General features: G+C 42.5%; 1 protein-coding gene across 5 annotated transcripts in view; it reads left to right on the top strand.

Moving 5' to 3' along the window:
• Nucleotides 1-16,567, top strand: part of ST18 (ST18, C2H2C-type zinc finger) — a 65,412-nt gene that overhangs the window by 15,494 nt on the left and 33,351 nt on the right. For 3 of the 5 annotated variants that reach the window (XM_025194390.1, XM_025194392.1, XM_025194391.1), the window contains 2 exons: nt 3,065-3,276; nt 12,940-13,185. In XM_025194390.1, coding sequence (XP_025050175.1) covers nt 3,065-3,276; nt 12,940-13,185 — 458 coding nt within the window. The remainder of the gene's footprint in view (nt 1-3,064; nt 3,277-12,939; nt 13,186-16,567) is intronic. The other 2 variants (XM_025194394.1, XM_025194393.1) reach the window with 1 other exon arrangement.

The following is a 16,567-nucleotide window of genomic DNA, read 5'->3' as shown; positions in this document are numbered from 1 at the left end:
CTGGGGTGCAAGGGTGTGTCAGTGCAGGGCTAGCCAGCAGGCAACCTCTGCACTGAGGCACCCTCATGCCCCAACCAGCCCCATCAGCATCTACACGTGTGTAGCAGCAGAGTAAATAACTCTGTCATAGGATAGTACTTGTGTTTGGAAGTACTGTCCTGAGGCAGAGTTAGTTAGTTTACTCAATCCTAATAGCACCGCACATGTAGATGGTGACATTTTACTGCAGAGCTAATTAGGCAGCTCTGCAGTAAACATCTAGTGTAGACATGCTCAGTATGAGTAAGGTATCACAATCTGCATAGTATCATCATGATAGTTATAGATCCTTTTCAGTACAGGCTCTCTATGCCTAACTGGTGAGCTGCTGCTAACATTGCTGTGTCCATAATTATTTCAATATATGCAAAATTTCCCCAAAAGATCCTACTACTAGGCAGGCAGTGGATACATGTGAAGATTGTTTCATTCATGTTGTTGCGGGGCTTAAAGGAAGGTAGCTCCAAAGCAATGTCACTAAAAGTATTTCTTTATTTTGAATGCATTTATTGTCATTAAAATTTAACTAAAGAAACTAAAGAGGAAAAAAATACTGCCTAGTGTTACACATCCCACCCAACCCCATGTAAGAAAGGATGGTTACAGTTAAGGTGAACAGAAAAGCTGCAATTTACAAGAGCACCATGCTTAGGCTTTCAGATTATGAACAAGGTGTATATATGACTGTGTATTAGGACCATATTTACAGAAGCCTAGTTCGGCCTATGTAATAGACACGTGTGAATGCAAACAGATGCATGTAATTCCTGATATTGTTTGTCAGACCAGATGTGCTTTTAGTTCTTTATTTGCACATATGCATTTCTATTTCAAATGTTCATTTTAAATACTTACAATTGAAATGCTTGCCTATATCTGTAACTAAGTACCTACTACATTTTCAATATAACATTTAAATTATAATTAAAGTTCACAACATGCCATTCTTCACATTATTCTGCTGTTATACTGGAAAGATGAAAACATGAGAGCTGGCGAGTAAGCTAAATATCAAGATGGAAAGGGTCAGCAATAAAAAAGTGATGGTGTAGAGGTTTGTTCAGTAGCCTTAGTTAATAAGAATAAAAAAAAATCAATAATATTGTGGGGGTTGCATACATAAATTTGACCAATCTATGTAAGGCACATAGTCACTTGATAGTCAATTTCTTGTCAGCATTTTAAGTGGATAATGGAATAAATCCCTTTAGTGAAACTCTTGTTTGAATAGGTTCTGTGAGTAAATTCAGTTAAACTAGCTGCTAAGAAGCACAGACTTGGTCACTTGATTTGGCTCAGACTCCAATTTTTCAGTAGGGCAAGTTACTTCCCTGGAATTCTTCCGAATTTGCACAGATGAAAGGAAGAGCAGAATCGGACTCCCAGTCTCAGGTCTATTAAGATAGGTTTAATATTTAGATATGGCATTCAGTCAGTGTGAAGAACAAATTCTGGTTTTCTCTGGATGGCATTACATTTAGATCTGACTTTACAAGCTTGATCAAATCATTCCTAATAATGGGGAAGCTTGGATATTGACCTGAGTTTTATGTAGCACCCTAACACTTAGAATAGACCAACTCAAAATCCTAGATGCAAAGAAAGCCCTGCTTTTGAGACCCCAGTCCCTTCTCTACATGACACAAGTTTCTGCAGTGTGTTCATGCTATATAAAAACAGTTTTGATTTTATTCAGTTCTTCTATTTCTTGCTTGAGTTCTAAGTATTTATTAATTTGTTTGAAATAGGGTTGAAAATTGTTTCCCTTCTAACCTGCCTTCATAAATCATTTTGAGAGCTCTACAGATGAAAGAAATCATTATTATGTATCAAGTTCTGAGTTCATGGTTCTGTGTTTCCACTGCCACAGTTGATGACATCTCAAACTCCTAACATAGGGCAAAGAAGGCTCCTCTCTACTCTGCTTTAGAGTAGATCATAGTGATGGAGAAGAAACACAGAACCATGTTTGACAGGTAAAAGCTTTTCTGTTCACCTTTAAGGTAGTTCTTCATTCCTGACTGACATCATCATGTCTATTATGTATGTAATATTCCAGGAAGTCTCAACTGTATTAAACACAACAAGGTGAGTTAAGATCATCCTAACTCAAAATGTTTTTGGTTGGGTTTTTTATGTTTTAAGTCTAAACCTGAATATTAGTGTTATAATGGTCTAATAATATTACAGCTATATGGATCAGGACATACTCAAGAGGCAAAGATTTTTGTGAGTGACATATTTTATTGAACCAACTGCATTGTCAAGATAGACCAGACAAGTTTTCAAATGAAATGCATTCTTCTTCAGGTCACTCTGAAAAAGAATGCCCTGCATTCAAAAGCTTATCTAAGCATATCCCAGCCACGCAGTTGGTCCAATAAAAGATTCTCACACCTAAATGTTGGTATTTTTCATGAAATATAATAGTAAATGTTCCCAAGATATATTTTTATTGAACAGCCCCAGCTTCCCCAAGAGCCAGGCCTTGCACACCTTACTCAGACAGGTAATATTTGGGTATAATAAGACTACCCATTCAGTAAGGTTGGCAGGTTTTGGTGTAAATGTTGTTTCTACACAAATGTTGACTGTACAAATCAATCTTATTTTTATACAATAGTGCTCTAAAGAATCCCTTATGAAGTCATTCATGAAGATTGCAAGCACTTCTGCCCCACAGTGGTCATGGGGTCAAATCTCAATGTCTTCTCATTTTTGTTATGTCCTTACTCAAGCAGCATTGCCATTGGCTGAATAAGAAGTAAGTGAAACCTCAGCAAATGGCTCAGGGTTTATTCCTTGGATATTTTTATTGGAAAACTGTAAAAAAAGGCATTTTCCTTCTAAAAATCAAAAAGTTCAATTTCTGAAACCACTTTTACAGCAATCCTCAGTAACCAGTAGACTGTTTTTAAGTTACTCTTTACATGTTTTAATATGCAAAATTATGATCTGAAAAACAAATCTATCTACTAGAAAAAATCACATACATGCAATTGCTAATCAAATCTCTCTTCAACAGCAAAGCATTTTTCAAATCCAGTGAAATTTTCTAATCGACTGCCTAGTGCTAGCGCCCACACACAGAGCCCTTGCCATGCCAACTCTTATAGCTACGGTCAATGTAGTGAAGACACCCACATAGCAGCAGCTGCTGCTATCCTGAACCTTTCCACCCGCTGCAGGGAAGCAGCAGAGATCCTCTCCAACAAACCACAGAGTCTGTCTGCCAAGGTAGGGTAGTCCAAGAACCTGGAGGGTATGCAAGCTACCAAACTGTGTGAATAAACTGTCTTTCATGTTAGTAGCTGCATTAAATCCCAAAAAAGGAGGCCTCTGTTTGCATGCTCTTTTGAAGAGAGGCAGAGAAAAATTGGTACTGTACTGACTGTTTTGGGTGTGTGGAGGGTGGAATTTCAAGAATTACCTTGTGACTGTCTTGTTAATGGGTCTCATATAAAGGGAAAGACAAGTGGGGGAGGAAAATTGAAACCCGGTAGCAGTATTTGGTGGGTAATGGACCTAGATCTATTAAAATATGGGGGGGAGCGGGGGGTTACTTTGCAGCCTGTTACACACAATCACTCAAAATATTGATAAAAAATCATTTGATTAACAGAGGTAAGGTTTTTAATAATGGTAGACTGTATTTGTTGGGCCTGAGTCTGATCTGGTATAAAGTGGAGTAGGCTCCATTGATTTCAATGGAATTAGTTCCACTGTGTAAGCAAGAGGAGAACCAGGCCCATTTTGTTTGGTAGACAATTTGGGTAAATCTCTTAAGATGCAAAACTGCTTACTAAGAGTAGTTCCTTATGTAGGTATCATTTGAATCATGTTTTAATGCAATATTCCTTGCTATTTGTTGTGGTTATGAGTTAGTAGTCTTATTATCTGCAACATTACATAGTACTACGTTACTCATGCATGCAAATAGGAAGATACATTAATGTGACCCATTGGTGGTGGTAGTAGTAGTAGAAGTACTGTTGTGTTTTTTATTACTTGTATTGCAGTAGCACCCAGAAATGTCTGGACCATGCTCTAATTTCAGTAGATTTTGTACAAACTCTGAGTCCCAGTTACAAAATATTAAAAGGAGTAATAGGTTGGTGGGCCAGGGGATAGATAGATTGATTGGTTTGTCTGACTTTCAATAATATTCTAATACATCCCCTGCTATACTCTGGAAGCGTGAGGCTCAGTCTGGTTGGAAATAGTTTCCACAGCTGTTGAACTACAAAGTTCAATGGATTTCCTATGTGCCATAGCCACAGAGGCTAATTGTTATTCTTTGTAGGAAATCCCATCTTTCAGCAGCTGTGTAACACCTCATTAGATATTCCAAGCCTTGTGCTTCTGCAAAGTGGGTTCTCCTACTTTTCTGAGTCTGATTTCCATCTGTGATGGCCAGGTTCTTCAAACTGATGTTGGGAGACTGCTAACCAGACATTCCAATGCTGGACCACGTTCACCTATGCATCACTCAGCACAGAGAAGGATGTTATCAGAGTGCAAAAGGTTTTAGTGTGTTCTTTCCTAGTTGACAGCTCTATTCCTGACATCAACGACATAGAGCTTCTTACATCAGACTTGAATAGAGGCTTCTTTTATCATTAAGAGGGAGATTGATGCCAGTGGTTGGATAACTTGCTGCTGCAGCCTTTGGCTGACCTCAGCAACAGACCTTTCTTGCCAGAGAAGAGCAATAAAGGGACTAGGCATAACCCAAAGATTTCTACTCTGTACCTGCTTCATGTTTGCCAAATCATGGAAGGTTTAAGTGGAGATGAACATAATAGTAATGAACTCAGACACACTTGGGGCTCATAGATTATTCCTTTCTCACAGTCAGGAATACAGCCTAAAAGAATATCACCTGCATACCTTGTCATCTGCCTGTATCTACTTTTGCCAAACTTTCAGGAGGCACAGTGACAGCCCAGTGCTACAGAACATCTGACAGAAGAAACAGAATTAGCTTCTGGCTAGAGCAGAGGCCAGTAAGCCCCAAACAGGCTTCATGGCCAAAATCAAACAAAACCCTTTTTTATTTGGCTTTGGCTAGTTATTACTTTAAGCAAATGGGGTCTTACAGGAATCTGTAGTAAACAGAATCACTTGGAGGCTATCCTAGAGAAGTATTCTTTTTTAAAATGCAGCAAAGCAAGAATATATTTGTTTGTTGCTTTATTTATTTGAATTTTTGTGGCTGATATTTGCTAAGTGAACATTAAATCACATGAACATCACATATATATTTTTAAATGATCAAAAAGGTCCTGAATATTTTATTGGCTGTATGCTGCATTTGTAGACAAACAGAAACAGATTAATTTGACTGCACTGTTAATAACTTCATTTCTTCTATTCTCAACAACATGAATAGGCATCATGCCCATAAACACTTACATGGAGTGGCCTAACTTGGAGCTATGTAGTAGCAGGTCTCTCAGCCTTTCCCTCACATCCCATCCCTTTGTCAAAGGAAAATTAAGCAGTGCAGATGTCACCACAGCAGATCAAAGCTCTGTAACTTGCAAGGGTGTTGACCCCCTATGTGGGCTTCAGCTGTCCTCCCACCATTGCGCAGCAGAATGCCTTGCCAATGAGAAGGAAGAGGTGGAATGAGGAATGGATAGACTCATACTGCTTCAGCTGCATCCATAGGTTGGTAGAGGCAGCAGCAGGGTTCCCTCTGGAAGCAGAGCTGGAACTGTCAAATCTGTAAAAATACTTAGATTTTTTTTTCTTTTACAAAAGTATTTTCTGATGTGGCTCTGTGAAATATTTTGTCTGCAAATTTTGCATCTTTATTTCAAAAATGTTGTATGTTTCTTAGTAACCATTTGACCCATGACTTTGAAAATGGATCTTCTTTTCCCTCTAAAAACACATAACATATAAGTGAAAAAAGTACATTTGTTGGCAAAGATAAAGCAAGATTTTATTTTTCCACGAGTTTGGTATATTTGCAACTATCCTAGATAATCTTCCCAGGTTTCTAAGTCTCAGAATGAAAGGAAGGAAGCCAGACTAAGCTGAATAGAGGTGGGAAGAAAATCACGTTATATATTTAGCACTGCTGTTGGCCAGAAAAAAATGGCACAGTGACAGTGGATGCCCAGTGTTGATCTACCATATATAACTATAAAAAAATTATCTTGTAATGGACTTGGATTACATTTAGTCCAAATTAAATTGGATCCCAAGCTCCCTCAGTTAATTTGCAGCCAATTGCATACAAAATGTCATGGCTGCTATTGAAACCTTTACAGCATTATTTTTTTAAAATAAGTAGTGTTACTGCTATGTGCTCCGAGGTGGAAGTAAGCTTGTAGATCTTTTCAGATGCCAGGAATTCTGTTTAACTGGGCCCCTGAAATGTAGTAATTGTGTAATTGATTCAGACACCATTCTCAACTCAACCAAGAGTGTCAAGCACTGAATCACAGCCTCTCAGCCTAATTGTCTGTCTATAGGGCCCAAACCACCTCCCACTGAAATCAGTGGATGGACTCCCGGAGAAGCTGGATCAGCCCATTGTGCCTAGCGTAGCATAAGTGCATGTACCAGAACCCATCAGAGATTTTTTTGTTTCACAGCCGTCATCACCATCACTACTTGCAGAGGTAGAAGCAAGCAGTACAGTCTATCTTTATCCTCAGAGCTGCGGCTTGCCAAGCATTCTGTTTAATGTTTTGGTGTTTTTCCCACCTGTTTAGACAAAATGGCATATGCGCACTGTGCCTTGAAAGAAAACAAAAAATGACACTTGCTTGAAATGTTTGAAGTTCAAATTCTGTTTTTGAACAAAACCTGAAAACACAAATTATGTCATCTCTCTCTTCTTGGATGTTGATGATGATAACGATGATGATGACTGCATCAGTTCCAAGTACACTGCAGTTGAAATTCAGCCTGGTCACCAAACAAGGCCCTACCCCAAACATCTTCAATTAGTAATGCACAAAAAATCTTCCAAAAGAAGACCAGTGACTACAATGACTTCTGAAAGAAACAAACAAACTGAGTATCTCCAGTTATTGCTCTGTTACACTTTCTATGCGTGTTGAAATCATCAGCATGTCCCTATTTTTCATTTTTGGTTGACAAGCTTCTCTAGACCAGATTCAAAAAAGTATTTAAAGAATTTAGGCACTCACCATACCTAAATAGTTTTGAAAATATGTCTTTATTTGTGTCTCAAAAGTGTCAAACCTAGTACAACACCCTTATCTTGTAAATACTTCTGAACATACGTCTTTTTAAAGACATTCTTTTAAAAACATTTTTCTCTTCAACCTTTCAGTTTTCTTTGGTAGGGGAACTCACCAAGGAAGCTCATAGCATGTAAGTATTTGCAGAATAGGGCCCACGTGCTTAAAGAAATTTTGATTTTATAGATATTGCTGTTCCTAAGGATTATTTTTTTGGTAAAACTGGAAAGTATATCTAGAATTAGTAATGCTCCTTAGATCTAGACCAAATTTTTCTCAAGTGGGATTATCACAATGTAGGGGGAAAAAACCATGATTTTTCTTTTTCCAAACATTAGTATCATGTATCATGATGGCTGCCAATCAAACTTAACTATTATAGTAGCATCCCCCTTAAGGCCTTAGTTCTTAAGTCAGATTCATTTAGGCATAATGATTTACCCTCAGTGATCCAGCTATAGAATAAAGGCTTTACTTGTACTTATTACTCAAGGGATGCTGCAGAATATGAAATGTAGTAAGTTACCAAGTAAGCCAACAAACACAGTAAAAGGGATTGTGATAACGCACCATAAAAATGTGCCACGCTGTGTCCATTTCTGTGATAGACAGTTCAGTTTTAACTGTTTATTGAAGTACTTCATAGTATGCTAAGAAAATTTTTGGAATATATTTTATAAAATACAGGATTTCTTATAACTAGAAACCTCAGTTAAGTATATTGTTCTGTGCAGTAGCTAGAGATCTATGTTTTTTTGTGTACAAATTGTCTTATCCGTAATAGAGTAGTTTTGCTCTATCTGTTTCACTACACAGAACCTGAAGAACGAGGAATTATGTTGTAGCCATTTTTCTCTCATTTTTCATTCTAAACTCCTGTTTCCAGATGCTTTTAAGACCTATGGGGGTGATTATACTGTCACTAGCATCAGAGTAAATCAGAAGTAACTTGAATTCAATTAACATGTTTCTCCTCTCGCTTGCACTGATTTTGCTCTGTTGTCTTCAATTAATTTTCTCCCAACTCAGACAAATGTAAATGAAATTAGCATCAGGCCCCACAAAGTTGTGTCAACTCAAAACTAGTGTAAATTAGGAAAGAATCAGACATTTGAGCCCTATGTGGCCAGAAATGGTGTAATGTATATACTTCAGTTGTTAGGAGAGCCCTGTATGCTAAATCATTTTGGTAGACATATTTAAAGCATGTCTTGGTATACAAAGAGGCAGAGGCCTGCTCCAGCTGTTTGTTAATTTGAACAGGAACAAGACCGGGTCTTCACTAAAAGTAAACATGGCTTTTGCCAGTGTGAACTAAGTATATTTTTTCTGCTAATTTCATAGCTGAATTCTAACAAGACCTTTGGACATTTTAATCTTCTTAGTTCCTGTTTAAAATTAATGTGAAAATAAATATCAGGAAAATAAAGGAAAGAGAGATTTGGAGAGGAAGGCAGTAGGAGAATAGGAAAGAATATTGGAACAGTCTCTCTGATTATCCTTTTTTTGCCCTGCCATTTGGAGTTTGCCGAGGATACAGCAAAGTGATAGCTATTTTATACTGTTCTAAATAAAAAAAGCCATGCTGTAAACGTGTGATCCTACAATGGACAAAGGGGGCTATTTTTCCATGACTATATTTGATTGTTGTGTGCATCTGTGAGCTCACTTAAACCCCATCTGTACACTGCTTCACAAATGCACAACCTATGCCTTTCCTTGTCAATATTAGGTGCACGTTACCGAACCCAACTTCTATGTGAATTTTGGGAAAACAGTAGAATCACTTGATACCCACATTAGTAAATAATCTGTCCATCAATGGGGCTTCCTTGGTATAGCTCCATTCTCAAAGATGATATATGTTTCCAACAATTTTCCATCTGCAAGTTGATTTGGGAGGGGATTTTGCTTGTTTTTACTCCATTTTTTTGCTCAATTTTTGTTGTTGTTGATGCCTTCAGAGTAGTTGATATTTTGTCAGTGTCAGAGAATCTGCACTATTTATGGGTTTTGCACTATAAAACTACTGCAGCCCAATCACATGGCTTCCTTTCCTAAGCCATCTGTCACAGAGGTCTGGAATTTTATGTGAATGTTGGTTGTGCAGACTTAACCCAAGTTTTTTTATTATGAAAAATGTCAGCAACTACAATATTTAGCATTTTACTTTACATTGGTCATTAAACTTGATTACTGTAGGTCTGTTTCATTGCTACAGTTACATATCAACTGTGAAGCCAAAAAACACTGGAGCAATCATGGTACAGCTATATTGTCAGATCCTGGAGAGTGCACTTGGCACCGATATAGTTAATATCTTGGATTTTTGTAACTAAGGTTTATTAATGCTGGTATAAAAATGTATTTGATATTATACAGATGGCATAAGATGTTGTGGTTACTAAGTTATTATCCAGGATAAGCTGTCCTGTCAAATTCAGGGCTTAAAACTATCACAGGAGATTAAACTATTTACTAAAAAGGGGCAGAAAGATAGAACCAAAGCGTCTTAGTATGAACATATTAGAAGTGTATTTACTTCCCATAAATATTATAAAGCATCTCTCTTTTTAAGCTGAGTGATTGAAATTGTGAACTTTGTCATGCAAGAGAAACAAATAGAAGAGGTGCCTTTGAATTTCTAAATTGTGTGCAAGCAGCTGGTCTGGTAGTCCTTGGAACCAAGCTAGGGTCTTTCTTACGCCTGTGCCTAGTAAATGGAGTGATGAATAATGATTTCACTCTACATTTCCAGCAGTGCTATGCTTCAGGGTTGACTACCCAGCTTGAAACATTGCTGAAGAGACCTAATTTCCAGGGGGCTGGGTCCTCAGCATTTTCTGAAAATCAGACATACTTAAGGTCCCACAACTCAGGCATCCAAAATATTGAGCCATCCAAAATCAATAGTTACTTCTGAAAACGTATGCCCAAATCACTGACTACCACCTGCCGTTGCAGCCTGCCAACAGTACAGCTTGAGGAAGCTGCTTTCCTGTGTAGGAATAAAGACTAAATACCTGAAGAAGGATGCTAACTCTAAATTGTTGGATGGTCTCTCAGTGCTTATGAGAGCTGGGATTCAAAACAATCTGTCTGGTATGCCAAAACTCCCTGTCCTGCCATACCATGCCTTTCATAAACTTATTCAATTCAATATTTGTGCTATCAATGCTGAGGCAAAATCCATATTCTATTATATCAAATTGTAAGCTCTCTGAGTGACTGCCTCCATAGTGACACAGGATGACTATGATGCAATTCCTGACTGGTGTCTCTGGGCACTACCGTGGTACAAATAATAATAATGCCAGTAAAAATGGGAACATATAATTTAAAACTTTGACACACTGACTGCCTGAAAAATCACTGTTACTCTGATAATTATCATATTACTAGGGATCGTGGAGCCTGGGGCCAAATTTCACAGGCTTGCCATGACCCCAGGCTCCAATTTCACAGGCAGATTGTGGCCGCTCCTGCCACACCTCTGACTATCTGGGGCAGCCAGCAGACACGTGAGCTGCCTCCATGCCACTGCCCCCTGGCCCGGCCTGATCCCATTCCCCACCCAGTCCTGGCCTGCACGGAGAGAAAAATACTACCCCTCCTTCCCAGTCCCTCCTTGGCTGTGTAGGCTTGTGGATGGGCTGCCACCACCCTACTGCCCCATGGCCAGACTCAGCTGTGCTCTTCCTGGCCCAGCCTTGTTTCCCCTGACCCCTCCCCAGTCCCACACGGGTGCAGGGATGGGTTGCCACCACCCCACTGCCCCATGGCCAGACTCGGCTGTTCTCCTCCCAGCCCATCCTTGCTTCCCTCGACCACCCCCCCCCCCCCCGGTGCAGGAATGGGCTGCTGCCACCCCACTGCCCCTCTGGCCCATCCCTGCTTCTCCCCAGCCCCATCCTTCACAACACCCACTTACCATGGATGGGCCCAGCTGGGGCTGTGGCTGCAGAGAAAAAAAGAGCAGGGCTGGGCCTGTCTGCCCAGGCTGCAGGGCTGAGAGGCTGCATGAGGGCAGCCCTTTCACCCAATCACCCAGCCATCTTGGCTGCTTCCCAGGTGGGGGGGAAAGAAAAACCTTTTATTTTTACACAGAGCCCCACTTTCCCCTGCTTTGGGGGGGGGGGGGGGCTCCTTTTTTTCATGGATTTCTCTGATTTTCATGGGAAATGCCTGATTTTACATTTTCCCCAAAAAGTACAAAATAATTATTTCGGTCCATCCCTACACATAACCCGACAATACCAAGCCAAGTGTTGGCCTTTTAGGGGTGGGTAATTTTTGCAGCTAGACCACAAAGGTCTCTGGTCTTCCAGAGACCCCACATGACACTTGCATCCTGTAGGCACAATCTTCTTTCATGGTTTGGCTCCATTTGACTCTAGTAACTGTGTATTAGGCAGAGATGAGTCCCCTAATTTGCCCCATCCACACATGTACAACTTTGCTCCCTGTTGTGAGAGTTATGCCTTGGCTCCACTTGCAGAAGAACTAGGGATCGTCAGAGGAAGTGGAGAATCCCCCAAAAATGAAGGGCAAACAGTTTCTAATTTCCTAAGAGAGGATTTAGACAAGCAAAATGCTGTGGGGCTGTGGGGAAGCAGGAGGAAGAGCTATCTTGTGAATTCATATACTGGCACAACCCAAATGAGCCCTCCTCCAAACCCAGTAGTATGTGAAAGCATGGAAGATGATAGCTCTACTGAGAATTGTACCTTATATCCCCTTTTTATGATCATACGATGGTAGAAGAACTGAGCAATTGAAAGATACAGTGGCAGCCCCTGTGCCTTCCTGTGTAGGTGTTCTTTTTAACCAAAAACAGGGGTCAAGGAACAGGCTTTCCACAACTCCCACATACACCAGCCAGCAGAGCTCGTTCTTTGCAGAAGTGAATTCATAGAGTACCTCCCTATGGGATGGGGCAGCAGATGCTTACACAAGCCATGTTAGAGCTTTCCATGAGGAATTGCTTACAATGCCTCCAGGACCTCTCCCCATGGCTCCCATCATGCTGCTCTCAATGTAGATCTGTGCCTTAATGGCATAATTTGGCCCTAATTTTGTAATAAATCTTTTCAAAGGTGCTTTCTAAGTCAACCTCTGATTAAGACAATATGATATTTCCATTGATGTATGAAGCCCCAGTGAAAAATTTTCTTACTGCATCTGGTTTAGCATATTTCTTCCCTCAGCCACTTTGCCCCCATGATACAGATGTTGTAATATTTCCAGATCCTGGAGGGAAGGGGAGCAATGTAATAATAATTCTGCAGATGACCTAAGTGGTACATTAATGCTTTTAGCTGTGAATTAGGGTCAGAGTTCTCTGTAAGGGTAACAAGATCAAGAAGATTTAAAACTTGTTTTAAAAATTTAAATAAATTCCAATTTGGTCTGTACAGTTTATATTTTAGAAGCATCATACTTAAATTCTACTTACTAGGTTTAAGCTCAGAACCATAGAGAATACTATTGAGGTTACACTTAAGTCTGCCTAAGAATTAAACATTAACCGATGTAATTCAGAAAGCTGGTTTTAGATTCAGATGCATTTAAATAAAAGCATGCATTTAAATTTATCCCTTAAAAGCACCACATGGCTATTTTGCAGCAGCAAACTGTGCATTGCCTAAACATGTTTCTGTTTCCTGTTGCATATCAGGGAGCCGAGATAGAAGTGGACGAAAATGGCACTCTGGATTTAAGCATGAAAAAGAACCGAAACCAGGAGAAGACAATGCCTCTAACTTCTTCCAACACAGCGCTTCCCACTCCTTCCTCTTCTCCCTTCAAAACAAGCAGCATTCTGGTAAATGCAGCCTTCTACCAGGTGCTCTGTGAACAGGAAGGCTGGGATACGCCAATCAACTATAGCAAGACCTATGGCAGGAAAGAGGAAGAGAAAGAGGTATCTTTTCATCTTGTCAGTTACAGAAGTTGAAGAATCAGCACTAAGGTCCTTTAATCCCCAAATTGCCTCTAATCTTGGATGCCTCCTTCTTGAGTACTGGGCCTAAAACACAATGGTTGAGATATTTCAAAGTGAGTACTGTTGTGGAGGACCCGATGGGCACTGACAGAAGTGACATTTGTTGCATAATTGGCCCCCTGAACACTCTCTACAGCCATGCCGTGACATGTGCACAGATGCAAAGTCCTTTAAAAGTGGCCAATCATGTGACAAATTAACCCTCACCACATGAGGGATCAGATGAAGATGCTCCACTTTGGAGCACCTTAGGGAATTTCTCTTCCCTACGATTAATTTGTGCTGAGATCCAGCTGGGCTAATGCAGCCCAGCCCCACCCCTGGTACTATCTATAGGAAGGGAGGGGGAAGAAGGGATGGAGAGTGAACTGTGGGCTGGGGTTTGCCCGGTCTGAGCTGGAGGGGTGGGGGATGAATTGGAGCCCCCCTGCTTCATGAGCCCCCTACCCCAACAAACCTCAGCCAGCAGCACACTCCCCTTCCCTTCTCCCCACTCCCTTCCTGCAGATGGCACTGGAGCTGGGAGCGGGGGAGAGGATAGGGCTAGGGGAGAGAGGCTGCAGCCAGGGTCTTCTACTCGACTGGCTCCACATGGGAGCTCAATCCTCCCCCAACCTCAAATGAACAGGAGAATTTCTGTTGGGTTGCAGGGGAGGGTCGCTCTACTCATAGTGCTTTATGTGAAGCATCATGAGTTAGAGCAGGGACCTGCACATCTGTCAGCACCCAATGTGATGCAGCTTAAAGAGAACAGATTTTCAGAAGGTGGTTACTCAGCACTGCATACAGATCAAGCCAGTTTTAACTGTACCTCAGCAAAGATGCATACAATTACCAGTCACTTTTGAAAATCTTGGCTCTATAACCTGTAGAGGTTGCTCAGTATTTGCAGGAATTGATAACTTCAGCTGGACTCATGGCACATGCCAACATCTTAAACCAAGTTACTAATGGCATCCAAAAACTGAGCCTACTTTTTAGCTTTGTTCCTAATGGTCTGAAATCCTGAAGTCCATGCTCTCCCATGACCAAAGGATTATTAACTAATGCAAGTATATTCTTAAAAATATCAAAAACTTTTCATTTTGTAATGCAATATAATTCTTCTAAGCGATCATTTTACTTTGTCAGTTTCAGACAGCTCTCTGTTTGGGTGTTTAAATGCATGCATGGAATCTCTTGTATTAGTCTGCAATATTCTTTTACTAGACAAAATACACCCTTATCTGCAACATATTTCAGATGTGTATTGCTCATGCCATCCTACTTAGAGTATTGCAAGCACCAGTAATTCAGAAAGCATTCAGATTACATTTGCATCCAGGAAAAGCTTTGTTATCCAGCACCCATGGGGGATGGGGGGGTGCCGGATAACCAAATATGCCAGTTATCTGAGAGGTCCAAACAGGTGTCTTTGCCTGTTCAGGCCCCTGCCCCTCTTGCCATGTCTGGTGTGCCACCGTGCCTCCCGCCACATCAGTGTGCTGGGGAACAGGGAGGGGGGCCCCAGGCACACTGGGGAAAGGCTGCTATGTCCCGGGCTGTGGGGGCTCAGAAGCACAGGCTGCTTTGCCCTGGGCCATGGGGGCTTGGCAAAACCAGAAGTGCCATGGTGGTCCAGTTTCGCTTTTGCCATGTCTACTGACAGGCCGGTTAGTAGAGCATGCTGGTTTGTAAGGTGCCGGATAACGCGGCTTTTATTGTATATGCAAACTCACCAATTATTGCTGGAATTAATGAGCATCAGTTTGGCTTAAATATTCCAAAGGCTATATCAGGCTTGTCCAACATATGGCCCACAGGCCGCCATGCGGCCCGCCAAGCCATTTTCTGAGACCCGAGGTGCTGCAACGGGAAATGAAAGTAACCACTGTTTACTTTCGTTCCCACCCCTTGTCCCTCCCCCAGCCCCTCAGCAGCTTCCTAATGGCTGCTGAAGGGCTGGGGAAGGGACAAGGTTCCCACATACACCGCGTCAGCTTGATGTTGCCAATGCAGTGCGGCTCCTCCCCTCCCCCCTCATTTCATGCTGTCCCTTCCTAGCCCCACCCCTCCCTTCCTCATTTGCATGCCAGCCCTGCCCTGTACCAGTCCCCGCTGGCCACACGGACTGGAGCAGGTCGTGGTGCAGCAGGTGGGTGGGTGCAGGGAGCGCGGATGCCGGCTCGGAGGGATGCTGTGGCCGGGCCCGTAGGAGATGCTGCTGCCACTGCTGCTGTAGCTGTGGCTGTCGGGGCGGGAAGCTGGCACCACTCCTGCCTCCCCACATCCCCCCGTGCCTGCAGACATCACACTGAGGGTGGTGAGTTGTGGGCCCCGGAGAGGCCTGCCAGTCAGGCTCGGGCTCAGGCTGCCCTGGGGGAGAGGGAACAGGGGTGTCCCTGAACATCCCACACCCCTCTGTAGGGTCCCCACATGTCCCCCTGGCTGCTGAGCCTAGGCGCGCAGGTGTGGGAGCATCCTTGAGGCTGCCCAGGTGGCAGGGAGGACATGGCAGGGTCAGGCTGCACCCCTTGACCCCTGCGCCCCCATGCCATAGCCAGACTGGACAGGCTGCATGAGCACCCACTCCTGCTGGCCCACTGGGTGATAAAAAGTTCATGATCCGGCCCCACATTCAAAAAGTTTGGACACCCCTGGCCTATATCAACATTATAAATAAATCACACTCAATTTACTCCTGATTGCCTTGCAAAGCCAATAGAAGAGGCATGTATATGGCAGGGTGACTTATCTATTTGCCCTGTCACAGAGGCTGAGTACAAACATTCAAAAGGCCCCTGGCAGAAGAACTCAAACTTACCATGCTTTACTCTAAGTGCTATAAGTTACAGCAGGAGCCATCCAAGCAGACATTTGCTGTTTGTTGTGGGGGTGAGGGGGTTCACAGCCTTTCTGCACTGGCTGGTGGGGCCACTCCTGCACACCTCCCAGGAGGCTGTCAAAGCAGCCCCTACCCCCAGCCCGAGCCCCTTCCCCCCGCCAGCCAACAACTATCAGTAGCAGCTGAGGAGGTAGTGGCGGGGGGGAGTGGAGTCCCTCCCCTCCCCCCGCCCCCTGCAAGGTCCCTATGGCTGGGATCTGGTTGGGGAGGGGATGAGCTGGGTCCATGAAGGAGAGACTCCCTTCTCTCCCCCCATATCCTCTTGACAGCTTCAGCTAGCAGCTGCAGTACTGGGTGGCCCAGCCGGGGCTGTTGCAAAGGAAGGGCTCTGAGGTCCATATCCCTGCAGCTTCCCAGCTGGGGCTGCTGCAGGGACACAGACCGCAGAGCCCTTCCTCCACAACCCAAACCACAGTC

The sequence above is a fragment of the Alligator sinensis genome, unplaced genomic scaffold (assembly GCF_000455745.1).
Source record: "Alligator sinensis unplaced genomic scaffold, ASM45574v1 scaffold1911_1, whole genome shotgun sequence".
Taxonomy (NCBI): domain Eukaryota; kingdom Metazoa; phylum Chordata; order Crocodylia; family Alligatoridae; genus Alligator; species Alligator sinensis.
The sequence above is the reverse complement of the archived record's forward strand: the minus strand, read 5'-3'. Positions and strand labels throughout refer to the sequence as shown.